This window comes from Chiloscyllium punctatum, chromosome 11 (assembly GCF_047496795.1).
Source record: "Chiloscyllium punctatum isolate Juve2018m chromosome 11, sChiPun1.3, whole genome shotgun sequence".
Lineage (NCBI taxonomy): Eukaryota > Metazoa > Chordata > Chondrichthyes > Orectolobiformes > Hemiscylliidae > Chiloscyllium > Chiloscyllium punctatum.
Window position 1 is genome coordinate 106,707,683 of NC_092749.1, and position 27,669 is coordinate 106,735,351.

At 44.8% G+C, this 27,669-nt stretch overlaps 1 protein-coding gene across 3 annotated transcripts in view; it reads left to right on the forward strand.

The window, feature by feature from the left end:
- Positions 1-27,669, forward strand: part of plcb1 (phospholipase C beta 1) — an 834,527-nt gene that overhangs the window by 485,334 nt on the left and 321,524 nt on the right. For all 3 annotated transcript variants that reach the window (XM_072581462.1, XM_072581463.1, XM_072581461.1), the window contains exons 4-5: positions 8,977-9,117; positions 23,674-23,753. In XM_072581462.1, coding sequence (XP_072437563.1) covers positions 8,977-9,117; positions 23,674-23,753 — 221 coding nt within the window. The remainder of the gene's footprint in view (positions 1-8,976; positions 9,118-23,673; positions 23,754-27,669) is intronic.

A 27,669-nucleotide genomic window follows, 5' to 3' on the forward strand; every position in this document is an offset into this window, starting at 1 on the left:
GCCAGCACATCCTTCCTTAGATACAGGAACCAGAACTCCTCACAACATTCAAAATGTGGTCTGACCGGATCCTTATACAGCCTTAGCAGTACATCACTGCTCTTGTATTCTAGCCCTCTTGAAATGAATGCGAACACCACATTTGCCTTCCCAACTGCTAGCTAAACCTGCATACTAACATTAGAAGATCCTGACCAGGACTCCCTTTGTGCTTTAGATTTCTGAAACGTTTCCCCATTTAGAAAACAGTCTATGCCTCCATTCTTCTGACCAGGGTGCATAACCTCACACTTCCCCACATTATATTCCATCTGCCAGTTACTTGCCCACTCTCCTAGGCTGTCCAAGTCGTTCTGCAGTCTCTTCACTTCCTCAACACTACCTGTCCGTCCACCTATCCTTGTCTTGTGCAAACTTAGCAATAATGCCCTCAGTTCCTTTGTCCAACTCATTAAGTCTATAACATCCACAGCTGTGATCCCAACACTGACCCCCGCAGTACTCCAGTAGTCAGCTGAGACTGCTGTCCAGTCAGAGAGCTGGCAACTTAGCAGTGCCAACACTGGCACGTGGTGACAGGGCGGGGTGTGGGCGCACTCCATTTTGGGCGCTCCTTGACCAGTCGTGGGACCATCGAGCAACCCCAGCCATACTTTTCTGTCAGCCCGTGAGGCGCTGTCTCACTGCAGCTGCGACCCGCTGCCAGTGGAGGCGCTGCTGAGTCGCCAGCTCTCTGATTGGACAGCAGTCTCAGCTGCGGCTGTTTAATTGGCTGAGGTGGAATCAGCTCCTGCTCTCCCCTCCCTGGCAACAGGACTTCAGCCTCCATGGATAAAATTCAACCCATGCTCCCTAAACTGAGTTACTGATGCATGAACTTCCCGTGCTGTGGCCTCAAACTGACCAGGAACTAGGTTGTGACTCATATTGTGATAAGTACATCTGAGATAGAGAAAGATGATACACCAGGTTCCACTCGTGAATTGGACTTATTGCACAAGTTTTGTTGAAATCAATCGCAAACGCCTAACGTCACTTCCATTTTCTCTTTTTCAAACCACACCCACAGCTTTGATGAACAGCACAGATTGGAGAGAATAGTTAACACACACACGCACACACACACACGCAATCAAAACTTCGATCAATTGAGCAATGCCACCATCGAAGTTCATTCCATTTCAAACTCTTGCAGCCTCCACAAAACAGGTTTTTGATCCCGTTAATATGATTAGAGTTGATTTTCATTCCCGCTTATAAACGAGGTGGTTGTGGACGAGGTTTGCTAATGCTGTTGGGGTGGATTTAAACTAGCTTGTCAGGGGGCTGGGATCCAGGCACTTCAGAGGGGAGAGAAACTGAGATAGGTCTGAAAGTCGTGAGATGAAGAAGGGATTCTGGAAGGCAGACAAAATACAGGTTAAATAAGAAATAAGTCTCTTGAGCAAGGCTACATTGAGTATATTTTTAAAATTCATTCACGGGAGACTGGTTACACTGGCTATACTAGCATTTATGACCCATCCCTATTTTGCTCGAGGACAGTTAAGAGTCAACCACATTTTTGCAGGCCTGGAGTCACGTGAAGTCCAGACCAGGTAAAGATGACGGTTCCCTTCCCTGAAGGACTTTACTGAACCAAATGGGGTTTTTCCGACAATCAATAATGGATTTGTGCTCATCATTAGAGTCTTAATTCCAGATTTATGTTGTATTCAAATTCCGCCATCTGCAGTGACGAAATTCGAACCCAGATCCCCAGAACGTTACTTGGGTCTCTGGAGTTACAGTCCAGTGATAATACCATGAGACAATCACTTCCCCTTTATTTGAAGCAAGAAGCTTTCAGAAGAAGATAGATTTGCCACGAGCTCAAATAGAATTGGCAACTCAATATTCCTAGTTACAGGGTATTCAGAAGAGATAGAGAGGGGGATAGAGAGAACAATTGAGTCATCAATTGAGGATATCTTGGAAGGTTATGTACTATAGGCTCCCAAACAGTCACAGAGAGTCAAAAGGTCAAATATGTCATCAAATTTCGGAGAAGTGTAAGAATATTAAGGAAGCAGTAGTAGGGGACTTTGCCCAAATATTAACTGGGATTATTTTAGTGTATAGGGTAAAGAGAAAACAAAATCTTTAACTTTCATCCAGAAGAAAACTTTTGAGAAAGTCCAACAAGGAAGGGGGCCAGATGCAGACCTAACATTTGACAGTGAATCCTGGGCAGGTCAAAGGCGTTTTGGTAGGAAAGCATTTTGGGAATAGTGACCATAACTTAGTTAGATTTAGAATAGCTATAGAAAATGATGGGTTGGGAGTAAGAGTCCTGCCTTGAGGAAAGGCAGGTTTTTATGAAGAAAAGGTACAATTTGGCCCAATGGACTGTCTCTTGTATGCAGTCACTTGCAGATAAAATGGTGTCAGAGTGACAGGAAGCATTCAAGGAGGAACTAGCAAAGGTACTGGGCAAATATATTCCAGTGAAGGCAAAGGATGGGACCAATACCAGACAATCCTGGATGTTAAAGGTCACAGAGGTTAGGATTAGGTGAAAAAGAAGCTATGTCCACACAGCCAGGTCCTGGGAGGAAGTTACAAAGAAATCAGAAAAGCAAAGAGAACGCATGAGAACGCATTGGTGGCTAAGATCAAGGAAAAGCCAAAAGGTGTGGTGCTGGAAAAGCACAGCAGGTCAGGCAGCATCCTAGCAGCAGGAGAATCGACATTTAGGGCATAAGCCCTTCATCAGGAATGTGGGGGTATTGGGGGATGGGAGATAAATGGGAGGGGTGGGAGTTGGGGTCGGGCTGGGGTAATGTAGGTGGGATGGTGATAGGTAGATGCAGTGGGGCATGATTGTCATAGGTTGCGTGGGAGAGTGGAGCGGATAGGTGGGAAGGAAGATGGACAGTTCAAGAGGGTTGGATCTGGGATGAGGTGGGGGGAGGGGAAATGAGGAAACAGGTGAAGTCAACATTGAGGCTGTGTGGTTGGAGGGTCCCAAGGATTTTATTTAAAATATAAAGAACAAGAGAATAATGAGGGAATGAATAGATCCCATTAAGAACCATGAAGATAATCAGTGTGTGTTCCAGGAAAATATGGGCATAGTCTTCAGTTCACATTATTTTTTTAGAATGGAATAGGATGACTCAGGTATGAATATCAGAGTGGAGCTCTGTAAAATATTAGAAGAAATTAACAGGGAGAGAGGAGATCCTGGGTGGTACAAGTGTTGGGAACTTGGAAAGGACTCAAGATCGGAGAGATCCTGGTTGAATAGCTATAGATCCCTGGAGGTAATGGGGCAGATAGATAAGGCAGGTCAGAAGGCATACAGGATATTTGCCTTTATTAGCTGAAGCATAGAATACAAGAGCAACAGAGAGGGTGCAGAGGAGATTCACCATGATGTTGAGTGGGCTGGAGGGCTATGGGGATAGATTGGAGAACCTGACGTTGTTTTCCTTCGCCTAGTGAAGGTAGAGATGCGACCCGACAGAGGTGTGTAGGATTATAAAAGGCATTGATAGGGCGGATAGGAAGGTGTTTTTTCTGTTATTAAAGGGGTCACTAACTGGGGGCGTAGATTTAAGGGAAGGGGTAGAAAGTTAAGAGGAGAGTCAAGGAGAAACATATTCACCCAGACGCTGGTGGGAGTTGGAACTTACTGCCTGAAAGGGCAATTGAGTCAGGAACTCACATAACATGAAATCATTATTTACATGTTCACTTGCATTGCCATATCAGCAGGGACTTTGGTTTGAACTCTAGACAATGGGATCAGAAATGTGCAAAATCAAGAAATGGTGGAGAAACTCAGCAGATCTAGAGAGAGCAACAGAGTTAACATTTCAAGTCCTGCTGATAGTTGCTCCCAGTTCTAAAGAAGGGTTAACTCTTTTCCCTCTCCGCAGATGCTACCAGACCTGCCGAGTTTCGCCAGGACTTGCCATTTCTGTTTCAGATTTCCAGCATCCACCACTTCGTGTTATTTTCATTGTCATCGGATCTTTGCTGAGTAGGGCAGACATGATGGGCCGAGTGGTCTCCTCCTGTGTTGAGCACTAATGATATCACATTATCATTAACCCTTTGTTAACAGGGCTTCGAATTCCACCACGGCAATTCCTGGAATTTGAGTTCAATACTGGAATGCGATCCTGGTTTCAGGAAGGGCGGACATTAACTTCTCGTTGATTGCTGTAAATGCGATCTAGTTCACGACTGTCATTTTCAGGGAATGAGATCTGCCAACCTGAGCTGGTCTGGCCTGTGTGTTGTTGGCTCTTTATTACTCTCTGAAATGGCCCAGCAAGCCATTCAATTTAAGGATAATTCGGAATGGACAGCTTAGGCTGAAGTAACTCTGCAGGGGCTGGTATCCTGTCATCAAGCCTCCCTTTATTCACACATGGAGAGTCCTTAACACTGATCCAACTCCCTTGGAGACAGCTCTCAGAGTGAACAGAACCCCTGACATTCCTGTTTCTATCTGTCAGCCTGGGCCCTCTGATTAGATCAGGTTAACAGCCCCTATCAGGGAACTCAGATTCTATGGGATCCACCTGGTTGACCTCATTACAATCGCTACAGTCCTCCCCCTTTAAGTCTGGGGAAGTAGGCCGGTTCTTTCACTTGTAACCTCTCCTTGGGCATTTTCACAGCAGGTCCAGTTCCCCAAATTCTAGCTTGCATACAGGCAGCGTGTCCCGGACCGTAGCTGCCTCATGTGCCCGGAGCAGCTCGGAAGAAAATTGAAGAAAATGGTTGGCTGCTGAAGTCTCTGAAAATGAGCTTACTTTAGGTTATATTATGAAACTGGCCACATTTCCCTCACTCTCACTGTTAGGCATTGGAAGATAATTGTTTTTGAATAGAATCCAAGTCTGCACCTTTAGTGAGAGCTTCATTTCAGTTAACCACGCTGCAGAAAACTTGCACCCCACTGATTCCTAGCTCCCTCTACTTATAAGCCAATTCACACCCAATTAACCCTTAAATCTCCTATCCATTACCAGTACCCACATCCCATTAGGACTGAAAGATCCCTTCACACCTCATTCGGGCTGAATTGGATACAGTCAGTTCTTCTATAAAACGATCATTGCCTTCTTGTGCAACCCCACGTTGTAGAAAAATCATGCTTCAGAAACAGCGCTTAAAGTGTTGGTGATGTAATCATCTTACAGCCAGCACACGTTTTGAAAGTTCGTGCTTTGGAGTCGGTGTCCCCCAGTTTCGTCGATTCGTCGATTGCGAATTCATGTTAACGAAACACGTGTTATATCAGAAGAATCTGTATTTTATAAAACAATATTTAAGTCTGGGCTGGGTGGGAGTGGGTTAATTTATCTAAAATTCACTTCCAGGCCCAAACCTGCCTCAGACCCACCTCGTTCTAGCTTCTACCTACTCCTGTCAAATGCAACTCTATAAAACGGGATACCAATAATGATTTAGCCTGTGCTGTAAATAAGTCGATTAAGAATCCAGTTGTAAGTCAGATGTTCCCAACCTCAACAAAGCAATTCATTTCATTCCGGGTCAATCTTTACTTCAAGAGTGCACTGATTGCATTTGATGTACTGTTACTTTTGCAGAAGGGGATTGGTTAGCTCAGTTGGCTGGATTTCTGGGTTGCAGTGTGGAGTCAATAGAATGGGTTCAATTCTGGCGCTGGCTGAGGTGACCATGAAGGAATCTCCTTGTTAACCTCTCCCTTTGTCTCAAGTGTGGTGACCGTCGCCTGCCCTGTAAGGGAAGGGGAGCCTGGAGGATGATGGTGAATTTACCTTGATTTTTGCAAACAGTGGGGTCACCAAGATTTACATAGCACGTAAATAAAAGCATGATGTCAGTGCAAATTGTCTATAAAGTAAGCCCACATCAATTTTCGCTCATCCCCGTTTTAATAGATACAGACATTCTGGGAAAAGTTGATATGTGAACCAACAATGACTTTGTGTACACTCAACAGAGACTGCTCCAAAGCACTGCTGGCTGTCTTACATGAGACGAGGAATAGGCCATTCAGCCCTTTGAACCATTCAGAGCAATGGCATCAGATTTATGGCCAACTCCAAATCCCTTAATACTTTTGCTTAACCATACAATTACCTATCTCTAATTCTGCGTCAACTACCATTTGTGGAAGAGAGTTATAAACCTCCGCCACCTCTTGTATGTCAAAGTGCTTCCTTACATCTCTCCTGATTGGTTTAGCCCTAATTTTCAGACAGTGCTGCCTAGTTCTGGAATCTCCAACCAGTGGAAATAGTTTATTTTTATCTATCCTGTCTTTTCCTGTTGAGATTGTGAAGACTTTGATCAGATCACCCCTTAACCTTCTAAATTCTTCAGCAGTTTCCATTGCTGTCTGATTCAGACTGATTTAGCCAGCTTACGCCCAATCCTCAGACACATATAATTAAAAGGGATGGTTACACAGGGCCAGGTTCTTTCAAAGCAAAATGGGAGTTGACAAGAATTGTGATGAGCCTTCTGTGTCTGCTGTCTGAAATTAAAGGAGAGATCTGACTTGTGTTGATTTATTAGCACAGCGCTGTCCTCTTCAAAGCAATGAAAAAGAAGGCGAAAGCCAAACAATCCTTTATGTGTCAGTGCCCTGCGCTGAGCGAAGGAAGAAGCTTTTGCCTTTTATCTGCATCTTTAAATTCCACCAGTTCAATTAGTGAGATTTTTCTGGTGTTGGCTCGGGGGTTTTATTAACTGATAAGCTGTGAATGCTTGAAGTTATTAGATTTCAATGGAAATGGAAACAACTAGTGAATACAAAGCCATGAGGATAAAAGTGAAATGCAAAGAACAGATAAAAATTAAAACTCAATTCATGACCGCTTTACTGTATGAAGATAGCAACGTGGACTTGTGAACCATTTAGAATTTTTATTGACACAGAAAGGTTTTGATTTATTATTGTCACATGTACTGAGAAACAGTTAAAAGTATTACTGCGTGGGCTATCTCAGCAAATCATCCCTTACATAAGTCCATCAGGGTAAGTGAACACAGTGCAGAATATAATGTTATAGCTACATAGAAGGTGAGGAGAAAGATCAACTCTAATACATGAGGGATCCATTCATAAGTCTGATAACAGCGGGGAAGAAGCTGTTCTTGAATCTGTTGGTATGTGTTTTCAAACTTTTGGATCTTTTGCCCGATGGGAGAGGGTGGAAGAGAGTATCACTGGGGTCGGAGGGGTGTTGGATTATGTTGATTGCTTTCTGGAAGGAGAGAGAAGTGAAGATGGAGTCAGTGGATGAAAGACTGGTTCTCGTGATGGACTGGCACCTTTAATTAAAGAATTACAGAGGAGGAGTTAGTTTGATTTGATCAGGGTTGATCAGTAATCTGTTGTGATAGAACACAGAACTGTACAGCACAGGAATGGGCTCTGCAGCTCACATTGAAGTTCTCTGCACAAAATTCAGTTTCCATTGCAGGTAGAGAAGGTAGTAGTTCACTGAGGATCTCTTCCAAGCCAGCTTGTACATGAGCTGATTGTGTCGAACAGTCCTCAGAACGAAGGGACAGTTATAGAGACATACATTTGGAAACAGACCATTTGGTCCAACCAATCCATGGTTCCCTCATGATTGTTCCCTTGTTCAAGAGGGTCCACGGATAAGGTGCACACAGAATGAAATGGGGTGCAGCACTTCCATTTCAAACCAAGACCACTTCACCCTTGAGTAAGTGCTCCGTTCGAAGGCACTAAAGGATGAGCACTGGCCTTGCCAGTGATCCCGACCTGAAAGAATTTAGCATTAATGTCAAGGACCAGTTCCTGCTCCAGACACCACGGGGACCTGGATGTGAGTCTGACAAGGAATGATCGCATAGAGTCTTCCTCGCTCTCCTGACTGAAAGAGTCCTTTGTAAACAGATTTGAAGTTTGTGAAATCTCAGCTCCATTGCCAGGAGACCAAAGTGTACAGTTCAAAGCTGCACAGAGTTGCAACATAAATTGGTACCAAGCTGGCAATTTTGTTGAGAAAGGTTGAATAGGTGAGCACTATTCAGTTTGACTATAATTACAGAGGTAGTAGGAGGTATTCTTTCTCTGTGGGGACACAGATGTGTTGTTAAGAATGATAGAAATGGCCTTAGTGTGTGTTTGATACAGGAATGACTATGCTTATATCAGAAGCAGCGTGTGCCCTCTCCCTCAGCATTGACATCTCTAACATTGGTAGGCAGAAAAAGAATGAGTTTTTTTTAAGGAATAAGGGTGGCACGGTGACTCAGTGGTTAGCACTGCTGCCTCACAGCGCCAGGAACCTGGGTTCGATTCCAGCCTCTGTGTGGAGTTTGCACATTCTCCCTATGTCTGTGTGGGTTTCCTCCCACAATCCAAAGATGTGCAGGTTTGGTGGATTGGCCAGGCTAAATTGCCCCTAGTGTTCAAGGATGTGTAGTTAAGGTGTATTAGTCGGGGGTAAATAATTCAGCAGACATTTTATTATCCAGCACCTCTGGGACCAGGAGTGTACCAGTTGCTCAACTATTTTGGATAATCAAGAAGTTCACAGAATCAATGTAAAAACACACACAAAGTAATGGAAACATTGTGCAGAGGGTATACACATTGCTCTTATACTTTAGGTTACAGCATAAGTCACTTAAATAATATTAATGCAGCTTTGTCTGAAATAAAACTTATCATAAGAGAACCCTTACTCACGCACCATGGTAAATCACAGAATTTGAGAAGAAATTGACTTGAAATTGAATCAACTATTGATTTTCCATTGGATTGAACAAGTATATCTATATTGAGGTAAATAAATTTAATTGGGACAGATTTTTCCCAGTTCACCGATGGTGCTGGTTGAAACAAAGTTTCCGGGGCTATGACTTTGATCATCTCCCCTGTTTCTGAATAACGATTTACTGAAAATGGAGTGAAAGAGGTAACCACCCACTTTATCTCTTCTCGCACAGGATGCCAAACTCCGGGAGTTGTTGGATGTCGGAAATCAGGGAAGTCGCCTGGAGAACAGGATGGTCACCGTGGTTTATGGCCCGGATTTGGTTAATATTTCCTATCTCAACTTCATGGCCTTCCAGGAAGACGTAGCAAAGGTACATTAAGCATTCCCAAGTTCCCCATGCTCCATTGGAGTCAAGTGTGTTCAGAATCCCAGTGTTAAGTTTCCTGAGAGTTCTATCTTGTATCTTTCAACCAGCTGGTCCGTACCTGCAATTGCCTGGTCAATATTGCCTCAAAGTGAATTGAAAGACCGCGGAGCTAGCTTCAGATCTCCATGACCTCAGTACGGTGCAGTCAAACTAGTTCCAAACTTGAAGTGTCCTTGTAGTTTAAAATTAAATAAGATAGCAGGTGTAAATCATATCCTTTTGTGTTGTTTTCTTTCATTATTTTCTTTTGGTTTTGTCTGGGTAACAGTTATTTTCATCCAGAATGCCCTACCCAAAAATACCCTCAGACGCAGCAGAAAACGTTCATCCAGCCTATTGAGTTAATTCTGCCATTCAATGAGATCATGGCTGATCTGATAACCCATGACTCCACTCTTCTGCCTTTTCCCCTTAACCCTTGATTCCCCTACTGATTAAAAGTAACTCTATCTTAGCCTTGAATGTACTTAACGACCCAGCATTAACAGTCCACTGTGACCCTGCTGTTGAAAACTGGGCCCAGTATGTGGAAAGGCTGCAATTTTTTCTTCCCCCCCCCCGGCAAAATGACATTGGCGCAGATGTAAAGCAGTGAGTAATCCATCTGACTGCTTGTGGACCCACAGCATTTTTGGTTATAAGGGGCTTAACTTTCCCAGAGGCACCAGACACTTAACAAACAAAACAACCCCGTGGTAAAGTATTCCACAGATTGACTACCCTCAGAGAGAAGAAATTCCTCCTCAACTGTCCTAAATATCCAATGCCTTCATCAGATATTATGCCCTCTGGTTCCAGACTACCCCACAAAGGGATACAACCTGGTAAACTGATTCAAGAGCGTGGCTTTTGCAATTGCACAGGAGGGACAACTGTGAAGTTCACTGTTATTCCTGCACTAAAACTGACAATGACTATGGGAGTCTACATATGCACAGAGTAATGTGGAAATCCAGAAATTTGTACCATTAATTCTGTGCTCATCCCGAGAGTATATCGTTCAGGTCCCTCCTTAAGGGAATCCTTAAAATAATCGTTCAGCGAAAGGACAGAAAGGCCCACTTTCCCCGTCGTTAATCACGCTGTAAAAACCCTCGAAAAAATTATACCAAATTGAATAATATGAACCTGTTGAGAGTGTGTTGCTGGAAAAGCACAGCAGGACAGGCAGCATCAGAGGAGTAGGAGAATCGACATTTCGGGCATCTTGATGAAGGGCTTTTTGTATGTGATAGTTATGCTTCTGTCTTAATCTGATCACGACTAATTAATTGATTTGGAATTTGACCTGAATCCCAGCCCCACTGAGATCTACAGCATAGAATAAGGCCCTTTGGCCCATCGGGTCCACACCAGTCAAAAGTACCCACCTAACTATTCTGTTCTACTCCATTTACCAACACTTCTTCCCATAGCCTTGCATGTCTTGGCAGCAAAAGTGCACATTCAAAATCTTCTTAGTTTTGCCTCTCCCACTCTCCCAGGCAGTGAATTCCAGATTGCCACCACCTTCTGGGTGAACATGTTATTCCTGACATCCCTCTAAACTTTCTGCTCCCTGCTCCCTGCTCCCTGCTCCCTGCTCCCTGGTCTTGATCCCTCCATCAAGAGGAACAGTCTCTTCCCACCTCCCTTATCTGAGTCCCTCATAATTTTATACATCTCAATCGTGTCCCTCTCAATCTCCCCTGCTGTCAGGAAAACAACGCTCGACTGTCCAATCCCTCTTCATAACGGAAGCTCTCCAGCCCAGGCAGCATCCTGGAAAATCTCCCCTGCACCCCCTCCAGTGTAACCATGTTCCTCCTGTCATACGCTCCCAGGTACTCACTCACAGGTGTCATGGGAAACTGAATAAGGACTTCCCTTTATATTTTAATATAAAAGCTGTCAAAAGCTGCTCAAGGTTTGAATTGAACCTTCATCGGATCCTGTTATTTTGTGGTACCCGACCAGCCCATGTCTTGCACACATAATTGTGTTTCAGTACTCCATGGTTCACAGTCTCTGCATTGTAGGGACAAAAACAGACAATGCTGGATATATTTTAGCGGGGCAGGCAGCAACTTTGAAGAGAGAAACAAGGCGTTTCAGATTGACAACTTGCTTGTCTGCCTGAGCTGCCCAGTGCTTCTCGTGTTTTCTGTTTTGATTTCAGATTTCTAGCACCCGCAGTGTTCTGCCTGTCTGTTGCAGGGAACAGTTTAACAATGGGTCTTGGTTTTATACATTTGGAACAATTGCATCTCTAGGTTTTCCCATGACCTCTTGTGGACAGATTTAGTGGCTACAGTAGGAATGTTTGCCAGGAAGGCACGTAAACAAAACTTGCTGCAACATTCTTAAAAAGATTAGCTGGAAGCAATTTTCTGGAACACAATGTCAGTGGTGATTTATGTCAGTAATGGTTTTAACTCCATTCATACTGATTTCAGCAAAGCACAAATTATACAGGGTAATGCAGTTTTATAAATCTCTTTTCATGCTTCCATGCAGTAATCTCTCATGCCAATGCACATATAACATTCTCAGTCCAAACTTTACGCCATCATTGCCACTATTAGAGCATCACTGTCTGGAGGTTGTACTCATTGATAAAACATATGAGCAGCATTACAGATTATAATACAAAAAACGGTAGTGAAAAATATGTTTCCCAGCTACTGGAAGATGTTGCAAAACTTGAGAGTTCAGAAAAGATTTACAAGGATGTTTCCAGGGTTAGAAGGTTTGAGCTATAGGAAGGGGTGGAGTAGGCTGGGGCTGTTTTCCCTGGAGCGTCGGAGGCTGACGGGCAACCTTACAGAGGTTTATACAATCATGAGAGGCATAGATAGGATAAATAGACAAGGTCTTTTCCCTGGGGTGGGGGAGTCAGAACTAGAGGGCATAGGTTTAGGGTGAGAAGGGAAAGATTGAAAAGAGATCTAAGGGGTAACTTTTTCATGCAGAGAGTGGTACGTGTATGGAATGAGCTGCCAGAGGAAGTGGTGGAGGTTGGTTCGCTTACAACATTTAAAAGGCATCTGGATGGGCACATGAATAGGAAGGGTTTAGAAGGATATGGGCCAAATGTCGGCAAACGGGCCTTGATTAATTTAAGATATCTGGTGGTCCTTGACAAGTTGGACTGAAGCATCTGTTTCCATGGTATACATCTCTGTGACTCTACATGATGTATTCGATGCCTGTATTTGTAAAGCTAAATCTCCCATGTTTTTAAACAGCTTTATCAATTTATCCTGCTGCTTTTAAATATTTATTTATGCAAACCCTCAGGTCTCTCTGCTTTTCAGCCCCCTTTCAAATTTTACTGCTGAGTATATTTGCTTTATTCCTTCCAAAACATGTCAGTTTACTCACCACTCCACCTTAAACTGCGTGTGCCATTTGTCTGACCCTTATATCTGTCTACCTCTGATTTATCTGAAACTTGCTCACATCCCCCTGACTGTCATCCATTTCACCATCATCTGTTTTCAACTTCTGCTTCAGAGATAACTCTTGGCTGAATGTGTGTATGCAGATCAGGTCCATGGGATCTCTCAAATCTAAATGAGGTCCAGTAAGCCTGTGGTTGAAGGGCAGTGGCTCTGAGAGAGCAGGACTCTTTCAGCACTGCCCCAGGCAGAGCGAGTCAAGATTAAATTCTCAAGTTGGGGGTGTGCGACGGGACTTCCCACTATCTTCTGCCTCAGGTTGGAATGCAACCCCAATTCCCAGCAATGTTTGCCCCACTCCCTCCGATGTCCTTGAGGAGTTGAACATTTGAATCTTTGGCACTATCAGCAAACACGTGAATTCAGCAATAACAACACATTCTCAAAAGGGCCTGGGTGGACCCATTGACATCACAAGACTCTCTCTGCCTCCATTTACTGGCCTAATGAGAATTGGCTAATGCATTTCTAGTATAAAGCGCCATGTTAACTGCATGCTAATTATATTTAATTGTGGGCAGATGGTGGCCATTAACTCTGCCTATAAATAATCTTTGCCTTGAGTTGTAGTTGCTGGGTCAGAAGGTGCTTACTTATAATCTGTAACTGCCGAAATAAATGTTTATTGTATGTAAAGATTGGCTCCTGTTGTACACTGGTTCAACGGGGTCTCTGGAATGGAGTGTTGCACCCTGACTCAATGGATTGGCCTTAATGGAACATAAATATCACCATTATACAATCATTTCCTTCATTTATTTCAAAAAAGCAAGCCAGTTCTTCATTTGTCCTTGTGTTCAGATGAAAGCAGCTGGATAAAATCTTAGTCTTCATTAACCTCTGTCCGTCCTCTGTGCAGGGTGTGTTGATAATTAAGCAGGCCATCCCTGTTAGTGTGCTACTGCTCCCACAAACATTTAACACTGATTGTGAAAAGGGCTCTTGTGATACGGTGGCAGTGTCCCGAGCTTTAGGTCGGGAGATACATGTTCAAGTCCCATCTGCTGCAGACCGTGTATAATAATATCTCTGAATATGGTGATTTAGAAAATGATACAATAAGGATTGTAAAAATAAGCAGCCTGTGCAAAAGTATTTAGCATTTGATACATACTTTTTAAAAATAAAGTATAAAAAACAAGGTTTGGAGAGCGTTGTATGTGTTTAGTGGCGGGAGGGGTGGGGTGTGCAACATGGTGGCTCAGTGGTTAGCACTGCGGCCTCACAAATGCCAAGGACCCAGGTTCAATCCAGCCATGGGCAACTGTGTGGACATTCTCCCCATGTCTACGTGGGTTTCCTCCGGGTGCTCCGGTTTCCTCCCACAATCACAAAGATGTGCAGGTTAGGGTGGATTGGCTATGCTAAATTACCTATAGTGTCCAGGGATGTGTAGGGTGGATTAGCCATGGTGAATGCAGGGTAACAGGGATGAGGTAAGGGGGTGGGGTCTGGATGGGATGCTTTTCGGAGGGTCAGTCTGCACTTGATGGGCCAAAGGGCCTGCTTCCACACTGTAAGGATTTGATGGTTAGCTCTGCATGGTTCCTTTGTTAGCAGTAATGGCTGCAACCATCAAATAGACCTAATGAAACCACCAATCCCCAGGAATTTCACCCAAACTTAGTTTTTAGATTAGATTCCCTACAGTGTGGAAACAGGCCCTTCAGTCCAACAAGTCCACGCAGACTCTCCGAAGAGTAACCCACCCCCATTTCTTTCTGACTAATGCAACAAACACTATGGGCAATTGAAGGATGGCAAATTCACCTGACCTGACCTGCACATCTTTGGACTGTGGGAGGAAACCAGAGCAAACCCACACAGACACGGCGAGAACGTGCAAACTCCACACAGCCTGAGGGTTGGAATCGAACCCGGGACCCTGGTGCTGTGAGGCAGCAGTGCTAACCACTGAGCCACCGTGCCGCCCTAAACGTCTCACAAGAGTTTTTGAAAATAAAGTCTTTAGGTGTAAGTAAATGGCAGATCGGCAGAACTTCAGTATAGATTGGGAGCTACTTAAAAATTGGAAATTGAAGGCAACCAATATATAAAATGCAGGCTTGACGTCTAGCATATGTTGGAGCAGCAAACTCAATCATTTGCACCAAGCACAATGCTTTGAGCTCCTGTATTCACCATTCTGCATTAGTTTGTTGCAAAGCCATTCAACAGATTAAGTGTTGACAGTTGAGATCATGCAATTACTTACTTAATGTCATAATTGCTTAATCTTTCAGGGCAACAGACAGAACTCAAGAGGAATGTTGATGCTTTGTCATTAGCTCCCTGGCAAGTTATTTTCTGGCAATTCAGCTGTTCTGAATTCAAGTAACTACCTTTGTAAAACCTCTATTGTTCGAATAGAATGGAATCCCCACCCGGTACGGAGGAGGGAGGGCAGGTCCGAGGACCTCCTCGTGGGTCTGCTCCTGGGCCTGGCCAAACTGGCCATCAACAGGTCCAGGCAGCGGGCCGTGGAGGGGGTCGTTAGGGCCGACTGCCTGCCCCTCTTCCGGGGTTACGTTAGAGCCCGGGTGTCCTTGGAGAAGGAGCACGCGGTGTCCACCAACACCCTGGAGTCGTTCAGGGAGAGGTGGGCGCCGCAGGGAGCGGAGTGCATCATTTCTCCCTCCAACTCTATTTTGATTTAGTCCCTACCCTCCCCTTCACTGTTTTGATCACACAGCATTGCCCTGTGGTTTGAAGGGCAGTGCTTGTCACTGGCCACTCGGGTGTTTTTCCTATCTTCCTGGTGGTGGAAATCGAATAAAGATTCGTACACTTTGTGTCTTTCACTGTGTCTCATATCTACGCACACACACACCATGGGTGCTGGGGAAAAAAAATAAGCACTACCGCACTTAGGCGGTAGTGTGGGGGTTAAATATAAAAAAAAATTAACAGGGAAAAAAAGAAAAAAAGAATAGAATGGAATCCCTACTTTGTGGAAGCAGGCCACTTGGCCTATCGGGTCTACACTGACCCTTTGAAGAGCATCCTACCCTATCCCCGTAAACCTGCAGTTATCATGGCTAATCCACCTAGCCTGCATCCTGGATACTATGGGGCAATTTAGCACAGCTAATCCACCTAGCCTGCACAGCTTGGACACAAAGGGACAATTTACCATGGCTAATCCACCTAGCCTGCACATCCTGGACACTATGGGGCAATTCAGCACGGCTCATCCACCTAGCCTGCATCCTGGATACTATGGGGCAACTTACCATGGCTTATCCACCTAGCCTGCACATCCTGGACACTATGGGGCAATTTACCATGGCTAATCCACCTAGCCTGCACATCCTGGATACTATGGAGCAATTTAGCACGGTTGTCCACCTAGCCTGCACATCCTGGATACTATGGGGCAACTTAGCACGGCTAATCCACCTAGCCTGCACAGCTTTGGATTGGAGGGGGATACCCAAGCACTCCAGGGAAACCCATGCAGACACGTGAAGAATGTGCAAACACCACAGTCGCCCGAGTCTGGAATTGAACCTGCGTTGTGAGGCAGCAGTGCTAATCACATGAAAATGTGTGCACATTTAGTTTTGCCAGCCATTTCTGTGTTTATTTTGTAGAATGGAAAATAGGATCCGTAGAGCATGGAACCAGGCTATTTGGCCTACTGAGTCCACACCGACCCTCCGAAGAGCATCCCACCCACCGCCCCACCCTGTAACCCTACATTCCTCACGGCTAACCCACCGAGCTTACACATCCCCATGACACAATGGGGGCAATTTAACATCAGCAAACCATCTAACCTGCACATCTTTGGGTTGTGGGAGGAAACCAGAGCTGACTCATGCAAACACAGGGAGAATATGCAGACTCCACACAAACAATCACCTGTCAGTTTGTCCACCTCCCCATCCCAGAGTCCATGCCTGACTACCCAGTAAGAATGGTCGATGAAGGGCCCTTGTTGGTTATTGAAGGAGCAGGATATCAAGAGTTGTACCACAAGCACCACTGACTTCAACCACTGTGCATCCCCCACCCTGTTGGTACCTGATCTGAGATGAGCCACTTCAGCTCAGGCCAGTGAGGGAGCCAGTGGTGACCAGTGTTCCCTGGGGACTGGAGATGTGCCCAGTGCACCACTGAAGGAGCTGGTCATCTACAGTTTCGAAATCAAGAAAAGTCCTTTCTTCTGACGGCTGGCACCGTTGGTAAATGCACCATCAGTACAGAACAATTGAGTTTCAGGGTTAATCTGGCTTGCCTTAAATTGGCTAAGGAGTTCAAATCAACCGCAGCACTTAACTGAATACAGAAAGTAAGCCTCCAGTATTGGAGTGACCCCTGCTGGCAAATGTGAAGACGCTTTTCAAGGATAGCACTAAGCCCAGCTGTGATTTTTTTAAAATGGGATTTCGTACTGAACTAAGTCTACCAAGTCCAGTATCCTTGTATGTACTCATGGAGAGCCCTTGATTCTGATCCAGCTCCTACAGTGACCAGAATCTCTGACACCCCAAATTATATCTGTCAGCCAGGGCTCCCTGTTTGGGGCTGTTCATCTGGTCCAATCAGGGAACTCATATTCTGTGACGTCCACCTGGCTGACCTTGTTAAAAATCACTGCACCCCTGCCCCTCTGAGTCCAAGGATGTAGGGGCAGTTCTTTTTTTTTGTTGTCCATCCCCGGGGCATTTCAGCACTGGGTCAGGTTCCTCTGGTTCTGTCTCAGATAGAGGCAGTGTGTAACACACCGTAGCTCATCTCTTGTCCCCAGAGTGTTTCGGAAGAAATTCATTCTCTTCTTCAGTCATCGAAGCATTGTCAGGCACCACGCCCATCTCAAAGTCCGAGATATCCTCAATACCTGACAGAGAGAGGGAACCCATGGGTCCCAGAACAGCTGTCGATGAGCTGAGCATGTTTTGCTTCCTCGCCTGGCTTGTAAGTTTGCAGCTTTCATATGCTCCATGCGCTTGTTCAGGACTATCACTGAACTTTATACATCACTGGACCCGACCTCGTGTCAACCATGTCCCTTACCCACCATGCAGGGCCATTCCCATAGTTCCTACACAAGACTTTGTCCTCTGAAGTTAATTGTCTCTCTTGCTTAGCAGAGTCTTGTGTCCGACATTGGTGTTTCTGATACTGTTTCACCCCACCCCCCCTGAGACCTGCGACTCATCTACCCAGTAGCGACTCTGCTAGAGCTATCCCTGTGGTTGCATGGGGTGGGGCGGGGGGAGGTCCTATAACGAAATAGGAACCAGGACAGTTTGGTATCTAGTAAAGCTGCAGGCTTTTTCTTTAAACCTGCCTTCAAAGTTTGGACTGCTCTTTCTGCCAGGCCATTGGATGATGGATGGAGTGGAGCTGTCCTTATGTGTTGAATACCATTCGACTTCAGGAAATACTCAAGTTCCCTGCCGGTAAACAATGGCCCATTATATGTGACCAACACTAATGGGAGTCAGTGTATTGCAAAAGACACAGGCGGCTTTTTGATCATCATCTCGTGTTTGACAAATGAACTCTCTGCATGTCCAGCCGCTTTGAGTGGGCGGCCAATGACTAAGAACATTGAGCCCATGAAAGGACCAGCAAAGGCGATGTGTTACCGAGTCCAGGGTTTACCCAGCCTTTCCCACAAATGTGGGGGAGATGCTGGCATTAATTTTTGTCCTTCTTTGCACTCTGGGCACTGCCCCATGAATGTGGCTGTTGGCATCCAATCCTGGCCACCAGACAACATCTTGACTTTGGAAACCCCTTGCTGTCCCTGGTGGAGGTGACCCACCTTGGTGGTGACCCTTTGCTCGGGACCATCCCTCTTGCTCCCTGTAATAATACGCCATCCTCGACGATGATCTGGTCTCTCCGGGGTCCGAAAAGGTTTCAGTTCTGGCTGTGACCGCCCTTTGGTTTCCCCCATCACCACCCAGTGTTCCAGTTTTACCAGGACTGGATCTTTCTGCTTCCCCAAAGTCTGATGCAGTCAGCTGTGACTGGAAGTGTGCCCTGAAAATTTAAAACCCTAATGGTCTCTTCCAGTGGTGGCACCACCGGTGTGGGCCTGCCAGTAGGAGGCGGCTCAATGTATCTGCATTTCCTCTTGGCCTCCCGGACAGTATACCGGCAGCAGCTGCATTGGCTTGCCGGTCCTGATCTTGAAGGAAACTTTAACCATTTGGCTGAGGCTTGGCTTTGTTTTCAGGTTTTGCTGTGGGCTGACCTAGAGTCCCTCTGATCAGAATATGTCCTGAGTGAGGCTTTTGTTAAAGTGGTGTTCCCCAAGCTCAGTTGGACTGGTGAGGGTATCCACTTCAATTGGAATACTCTGTAGTTCTTATGCTCCAGTTGTTGTATTTTCTATTGGTAGAGTGGTGCCTGTTTGAAGTGCAGTTGGGCTTCAGCTGGTTGCTGCTTTTGCATGGTTATACCATTAATGACATGTACCAAATGGTCTCTTAGCATCTCATTAAGGGTGAAACCAAAGTCACATACCTCTTCTTGTTGTCTTAACCCAGTCAAAAATCCCAATACGGATTCCCTGTTTCTTGAATTGCCGGATAAAAATGACAGCGTTTCAGAATTAGGGGAGGCTCGGCGTCGTAATACTCCTTAACTAAATCTGTCAACCCTTGAAAGGTTTTGGTATCTGGTGCCTCAGAGAAAGTTAGGCTCCTAATGGCCAAAAAAGCTGCGGGTCCACAAGTTGTCAGGAGAATTACACGAAGCTTTTCATCTGCCCCGATGTCATTTGCCCGGACAAAATAATACAGTCTTTCCATATGCTGGGGTCAGTCTTTGACAGCAGAATCAAATGAGTCAAGCTTCCCAAGTAATTGCATGATGCCAGAAATCCTTACCTCAATTCAAAGATGATTCTTGCAACCAGATTTCTTCTGGATCATGCTATTCTCTCACCATCACTGAAATCACCCCACAGGTGCCGGTATTCATCACCAAGTCACCTTTTATTTACATATGGAGGGTCCTCGACACTAATCCAGCTCCTCAGAGCCAACTCTCATGTGAACCAGATTAACAGCCCCAGTCAGGGAACTCATATTCTGTGAGGTCCACCTGGCTGACCTCATTACAATCACTACAGTTACCTCTCCCTCATTCTCTTCTCAAAATTGGTGGTGGGCTATCCCCTTGAACTGTGCCAGTCAATACATAGATCATCATAGAATCTCTACAGTGTGGAAACAGGCCCTTCGGCCCAACAAGTCCACACTGACCTTCCGAAGAGTAACCCACTCAGATCCATTCCCCTACCCCATAGCTCTACATTTACCCTTGACTAATGCACCGAACTTACGCATCCCTGAAAACTATGAGCAATTTAGCCAATTCACCTAAGCTGAACATTTTCGGACTGTGGGAGGAAACTGGAGCACCTGGGGGAAACCCACTTAGACACGGGGGGATGTGCAAACTCCACACAGTCAGTCACCTGAGGCTGGAATTGAACCCAGGTCCCTAGCGCAGTGAGGCAGCAATGCCAATCACTGAGCTCTATGCCACCCCTTATGGTGTGGGGGCACTCACAATTCTGTCAGGAAGCTTGGTGCTATATTCTAACCCAGCAACACTGAAGGAATGGGGATGCCATTCCAAGTCAGGATAGCGAGTGGATTGGAGGGGAGCTCACAGGTGGTGATGTTCCCATTTGTCTGTTGCCCTTGTGCTTTTAAATGGTAAAGGTCATGTGTTCAGAAGCTTGTGTTGAAGGAGTCTCGGTGGGTTGAAGCAGTGAATCTTGTAGATGATTCACCCAGCTGTCGCTTCTCACCATTGGTGGAGAGCCTTGAGGGTGCCAAATAAGCAGACTGCTTCTTCCTGAATGGTGGCAGACGTCTCGAGTGTCGTTGATCTGGGCAAGCGGGCAGCATTCCGTCACATTCCTGACGTGGCTTGCAGGGAGTCTGGAGGCGAGTTACTCCCTGCACAGTTCTCAGTCCTCTTCTTCTAGCCAGAAAGTTTATGTGGCTATTCCAGTTCCATTTCTGGTCCACGGTTGTTGTGGAAGGGCTTCAGGATTCTGAAGCAATCTTGTGGTGATGTCATGGAGCTACTCCTCACTGGGCGTAAGCAACACAGGGTGGGCGGAGTTAAGAAAGAGCAGTGGAAAGAGAGAAACGTGGAACAGACCAATTAACATCAGGCAGTAGATTTTTTTGGAATTGACTTTCATTAAATGGCTGTGAGATTATAGACTGGTATAAATCTGAATACCATGTGTTGCAGTATTTAGTCTTCATACTTCATGAACAGATTTACAAGAAGCCCATGCCAAAAGATTGCTCCTGACCTTACCCTCTGCTCAAGCAGTCTGTCTTGGATGTGGATATAAAACCGTACAGTAAACAAATGGTAACTTCCCAAGAACATGAATTCTCCTGCACTCAAATAGTTAGCTCTTCAGAAGATGAGGGGAGAAAATTGGATGGAAAATACAGCCTAAAATTCATATAACTTTGATGGAAGACCATAATACCTCTCAAGAATAGCCTTTGATCTTGGCCAGACATGTGGGGAAGAGTGAGAGAGGAGTCGCATTTAAAGTTACCAGAAAAATGCATTGAGATAAAATGTAGTTTATTTTATTGTAAACAGTGAGACTGCGTGTTTATTATAATTGGAGAGAGACAAATGACTGATTATACATTTGCTGAGTTGTTCGATCTTTAGAAAGGCTGTTAACCCAGAGAGGCAATAACCATCCTCGTGGCACTTAAATCAAAACAAACATGCAGGAAACACTCAGGAGGCCAGGCAGTATCTGAGAGAAAAGAGGGAATTAATGTTTGTCTGGATCATCCTTTCAAACTGATGAACAGCATGTATGAAGGAACAGAACAAAGGGACAGAAGCACATATCCATACAAGCACATAACTGCAAAACACTTTTGTGGGAAGCGGGGAGAGTTCAACAGTTCAGGTTAATGTTACCTTGACTGATAACATAGGAAAGCACCTCAATTTCAGTTTAAACACACTTCGGTGGTTTGCTTTTAAGTATTGACTTTGATAGTTTTGTAACTGCAATTTTCTCTTCAACAGGAAGCGTTGATAATGTGGGAAAGGTGGCTCCCTGTGGAAATTCTTTTGTGGGGTGGGGGGAGTAAGGATGTAATGCCTGGGGCAAGAACCATATGTTGGGGGTGAAACCCACTTCTGCATCTCTCAGGATGCACTTTGCCACCGGACCCTGCTCAATTCCATCTTTGTTTTTGCCCTGCATTTCTACATGTCCCTGCATCCCCCCCCACCCCCACCCCCACCCCCACCATAACTATGTCAGCCATTCGCACACCCTTCACTTTCTCCTATCGTCTCATACAAATAACACTTACGCTACCCAGCCACTTAACCATCCCTGCTCTTCACTTAATATCCAAGGTGTTGGAAACTGAAGGGTCTACCCCAAATTCAATGGCGGCCTTCCTGAACACTCTTTGGGACGGTACAGTGGCTCAGTGGTTAGAACTGCTGTCTCGCAGCACCAATGACCCAGGTTCGATTCCAACCTCTGGTGACTGTCTGTGTGGTGTTTGCACATTCTCCCAGTGGTCTGCGTGGGTTTCCTCCCACAGTCCAAAGATGTCCAGGTTAGGTGGATTGGCCTTGCTAACTTGCCCCATAGTGTTCAGGGATGTGTAGGTTAGGTGCATTAATCATGGGTGGGTTACTCTTCTGAGGCAGAAGTGGGTACTGGAGATTAGAGTCAAGATTAGAATGGTGCTGGAAAAGTACAGCACGTCAGGCAGCATCCAAAGAGCAGGAAAATCGATGTTTCGGGCAAAAGCTTTACTCTTCTGAGAGTCAGTGTTAATTTATTGGGCTGAAGGGCCTGTTTCCACACTGTAGGGATTCCATGATTCCATTCTATGATTGATTCTCTCAGACCTGAAATATACAAGATTCTTAACTTGTAAATACAGAGAGGTTATTTCCCCTCATGAGAAGGTCCAGGGCCAGTGGGCATCATCTCAAAGCAAGGTGGAGCCCACTTAAGACAGAGGTGAGGAGGAATTTCTTCTCTCAAAGGGTAGTGAATCTGTGGAATTCTTCACTGCCGAGGGTTGATGAGGCTTGGGTCATCAAGTGTGTTTAAGGCTAAGATGGTCAGATATTAAATCAGTACGGGAACCAAGGGTTACGCGGGGAAAGGCAGGAAAGTGGAGTTGGAGATCAGCCATGACATATTTGAATGGTGGGGCAGGCTGAATAGCCTACTCTTGCTCCTATGTCTTATGGCCCTATGACAGCATCCCTTCACCCTCATAACATGGACTATTTTCAAATCATGTAGCACCTCAATGACTCCCAGACAGAGAAAGTCAAGATAGACTGAATGGTCTACTACCTCTTCTTCCATGTGTTATGGTCTTAATCTCCATTGCTGAGAGTAACTCTCAAATCCCACACTTGTTACAACATGGCCTTGGATTCCGCCATCTTGTCCCCACACTCTTGTTTATGAACTTTAACAGATTGCTTCTCGCTCCAGCCAACATTCTTTCTTCTTGCTGTTACCAATTTGCTCTCTTCCCATTCTCATTTTGTTTGCCACAGCCACTGTTACCTCACATAAAGGTAAGCATCTAAGCTTCTTGATTACAGAGTGTTACTATTGTCATTGCTCTCCCAGTGGCCCGTGTGAAGAGATTATTGAGGAGCAAATGAAATCATATCAGTTAACTGGAACATAGTATATAGTATATGTAGCACAGTCTGGCCATTTGGTCCATCAAGTCCGTGACAGCATTCATGTATGATTTTAGCACCTCAATGTCAGTTCTTCACTCCCATTTGCTTTATTTGTGCATTCAAAGTTACAGAAATTCTTTGTTGTATTTGATACATAAAACAATGTGCCCTGGTCTCTATGTTAGTGGAGGTGGCTTATAGGTGCGATGCGTTCACGTTTGTGGGGCCAGTGTGGATTTTGAGTCGTTATTTGTCGGTGCAGGCTGGACTGTATGATTCTATGGTTCTGTCATCTTCTAAAGTTGGCCTGAGAGCTACTAACACTCGGAAAATACCTTCCCCTGTTTGTGTATTCCAGGAATGGACTGATGCATTATTCAGCCTGGCAACTAACCTGTTAGCACAGAACAGATCAAGGGACACTCTGTTGCACAAAGTGTAAGTTTGATCACTGTCCTTTTTGTTCTATTGCTTATGTTTAACTGGTTTCAGTATTTCCTGAAACACTGACAACATCGCAACTGTAAACTTGCTGTAACTTTGTTCCGACAAGTGAATCAGTACCGTGGGATTCAGAACAATCATCTCATGGACTGAATTCAGTCTTGTAGAATTTGCCCTTGTGTGACAGCAAGAAGCATGTTGAAGGCCTGTACACTTCTGCTTTTCATTGATTTCACGTTCGCCAATTTGTGGCTGCTAGCTTTCTTTGACTGTGACTACAATTAGGCTTTACCATCAGTACAATGAGGCCTAACTTGAATTGAATCAAATAAAAACCAAAAGGACCGCGGATGCTGTAAATCAGAAACAAAAACAGAAATTGCTGGAAAAGCTCAGCAGGTCTGGCAGCATCCGTGAAGAGAAATCAGAGTTAGTGTTTCATGTCCATTGAGTTGAATTAGCTTTATTGTCACATGGACTCAAATGAGTGCAGTGAAAAGTTGACAAGTTACCACTTACAGCACCGTACAATTACTGGAATATTTTGTAGGTCTGGCTAATTTGGACATTTGAAAGACAAGGCATTTTCCCCAGGGTGGGGGAGTCCAAAACTAGAGGACATAGGTTTAAGGTGAGAGGGGAAAGATTTAAAAGGGACTAGTGAGATGCCACAGGGTTCAGGTCTCAGGCCCTAACTATTTACAATCCCTATTCATTATTTCTAAGTTGGTAAGGAATGATATTCAATCCCTTGTGCAGGAAAACCTAGAATCAGGGGATGTAGAGTCAGTACGGATAGACCTGAGAAATTCTAAGGGTAGAAAGACCCTCATGGGAGTTATCTCGGCCCCCAAACAGTAGTTTGGATGTAGGGTGTAAGTTGAATAAGGAGCTGAAATTGGCCTGTCGCAAAGATATCACTACAGTTGTTATGGGGGATTTCAACATGCAGGTAGACCGGGAGAATCAGGATGGTACTGGACCCCAAGAAAGGGAGTTTGTGGAGTGCCTCCGAGATGGATTCTTAGAACAGCTGGTGCTGGAGCCTACCATGGAGAAGGCAATTCTGGATCTGGTGTTGTGCAACGAACCGGATTTGATCAGGGACCTCACAGTGAAGGAGCCTTTAGGAGGTAGTGACCATAATACAATAAGCTTCAATCTGCAATTTGAGAGGGAGAGGGTACAATCGGAAGTGACAATATTTCAGTTGAATAAAGGGAACTATGGAGCTATGAGGGAGGAGCTGGCCAAAGTTCAATGGTGCAATACCTTAGCAGGGATGACAGTGGAGCAACAATGGCAGGTATTTCTGGGTATAATGCAGAAGATGCAGGATCAGTTCATTCCAAAAAGGAAGAAAGATCCTAAGAGGAGGCATAGGTGGCTGATGAGGGAAGTTAAGAAACATATAAAGATAAAAGAGAAAAAGTATAACATAGCAAAGATAAGTGGGAAAACGGAGGACTGGGAAGCTTTTAAAGAACAACAGAGGATTACTAAGAAGGAAATACGCAGATAAAAAAATGAGGTACGAAGGTAAACTGGCCAAAAGTATAAAGGAGGATAGTAAAAGATTTTTTATGTATGTGAAAGGAAAAAAAATGGTTAAAGCTAAAATTGGGCCCTTGTGGACAGAAACGGGTGAATATATTACGGGGAACAAAGAAATGGCAGAAGAGTTGAATTGGTACTTTAGATCTGTGTCCACTGGGGAAGACATGAGCAATCTCCCAGAGGTAATAGTGACTGAAGGACCTGAACTGATGGGAATTTATATTTGCCAGGAAATGGTGTTGGAGAGACTGTTAGGTCTGAAGGCTGATAAGTCCCTGGGACCTGATGGTCTACATCCCAGGGTACTGAAGGAGGTGGCTCTAGAAATCGTGGATGCATTGGTGATCATTTTCCAATGTTCTATAGATTCAGGGTCAGTTCCTGCAGATTGGAGGGTAGCTAATATTGTCCCACTTTTTGAGAAAGCAGGGAATTATAGACCAGTTAGTCTGACCTCAGTAGTGGGAAAGATGCTGGAGTCAATTGTAAAGGATGAAATTATGACACATCTGTATAGCAGTAACAGGATAGGTCAGAGTCAGCATGGATTTATGAAGGGGAAATCATGCTTGACTAATCTTCTGGAATTTTTTTGAGGATGTAACTCTGAAGATGGACAAGGGAGATCCAGTGGATGTAGTGTACCTGGACGTTCAGAAAGCTTTTGATAAAGTCCCACATAGGAGGTTAGTGAGCAAAATTAGGGTGCATGGTATTGGGGGCAAAATACTGACTTGGATTGAAAATTCGTTGGCTGACAGGAAACAAAGAATAGTGATAAACAGCTCCCTTTTGGAATGGCAGGCGGTGACCAGTGGGGTACCGCAGGGAACAGTGCTGGGTCCGCAGCTTTTTACAATATACATTAATGATATAGATGATGGTATCAAAAGTAATATTAGCAAATTTGCTGATGATATAAAGCTGGGTGTCAGGGTGAAATGTGAGGAAGATGTTAGGAGATTACAGGATGACCTGGACAGGCTAGGTGAGTGGACAGATGCATGGCAGATGCAGTTTAATGTGGATAAATGAGTGGTTATCCACTTTGATGGCAAGAACAGGAAGGCAGATTACTACCTAAATGGAGTCAAGTTAGGTAAAGGGGCAGTACAATGAGATCTAGGTGTTCTTGTACATCAGTCAATGAAACCAAGCATGCAGGTACAGCAGGCAGTGAAGAAATCTAATAGCATGCTGGCCTTCATAACAAGAGGAATTGAGTATAGAAGCAAAGAGGTCCTTCTGCAGCTGTACAGGGCCCTGGTGAGACCGCACCTGGAATATTTTGTGCAGTTTTGATCTCCAAATTTGAGGAAAGACAATCTGGCTATTGAGCGGGTGCAACGTAGGTTCACGAGGTCAATTCCCGGAATGGCGGGACTATCTTACGCTGAAAGATTGGAGCGACTGGGCTTGTATACACTTGAGTTTAGAAGGCTGAGAGGGGATCTGATTGAGACATATAAGATTATTAAAGGATTGGACACTCTGGAGGCAGGAAGCATGTTTCCGCTGATGGGTGTGACCTGAACCAGAGGACACAGTTTAAAAATAAGGGGTAGGCCACTTAGAACAGAAGTGAGGAGAAACTTCTTCACCCAGAGAGTGGTAGCTGTGTGGAATGCTCTGCCCCAGAAGGCAGTGGAGGGCCAGTCTCCGGATTCATTCAAGAAAGAGTTGGATAGAGCTCTCTAGGATAGTGGAATCAAGTGTTATGGGAATAAGGCAGGAACAGGATACTGATTGAGGATGATCAGCCATGATCATATTGAATGGTGGTGCAGGCTTGAAGGGCAGAATAGCCTACTCCTGCACCTATTGTCTATTGTCTATTGTTATCTCGATTGGATTCGGGGGAAGAATGTGCTATCACCAAATTTGCAGATGGCACTAAAGTAAGTGGGAAAGTAAGTTGCAATAAAGAAATAAGAAATTTATAAATGGCTATGGATCATTAGGTGAAAGAGCCAAAGTTTGGCAGATGAAGTTAACATAGATAGGTGTGGGATTGTCTATTTTTGTCAGAGGAACAGAAAGGCAACTTATTATCTAAATGGAGAGAAACTTCAGAGTGCTTCAGTGCAGAGGGATCTGGGTATCCTTGTGCATGAAAAGCAGAAAGTTAGTATGCAAGGCAAATGGATCTTTGATGCTTATTGCTAAAGGAATGGTGTGTAAAAGTAGGCAAGTGTTACTTCAACTGTACAACGCATTAGTGAGACTGCACCTGGAGTATTGTGTACAACTTTGGTCCCCTTACTTGAGGAGGCATTGGAGGCAATTCAGAGGAGATACTTTAGATTGTTTCGAGAGTGGAGGGATCTGCCTCATGAAGAGGGATTGAGCAGTT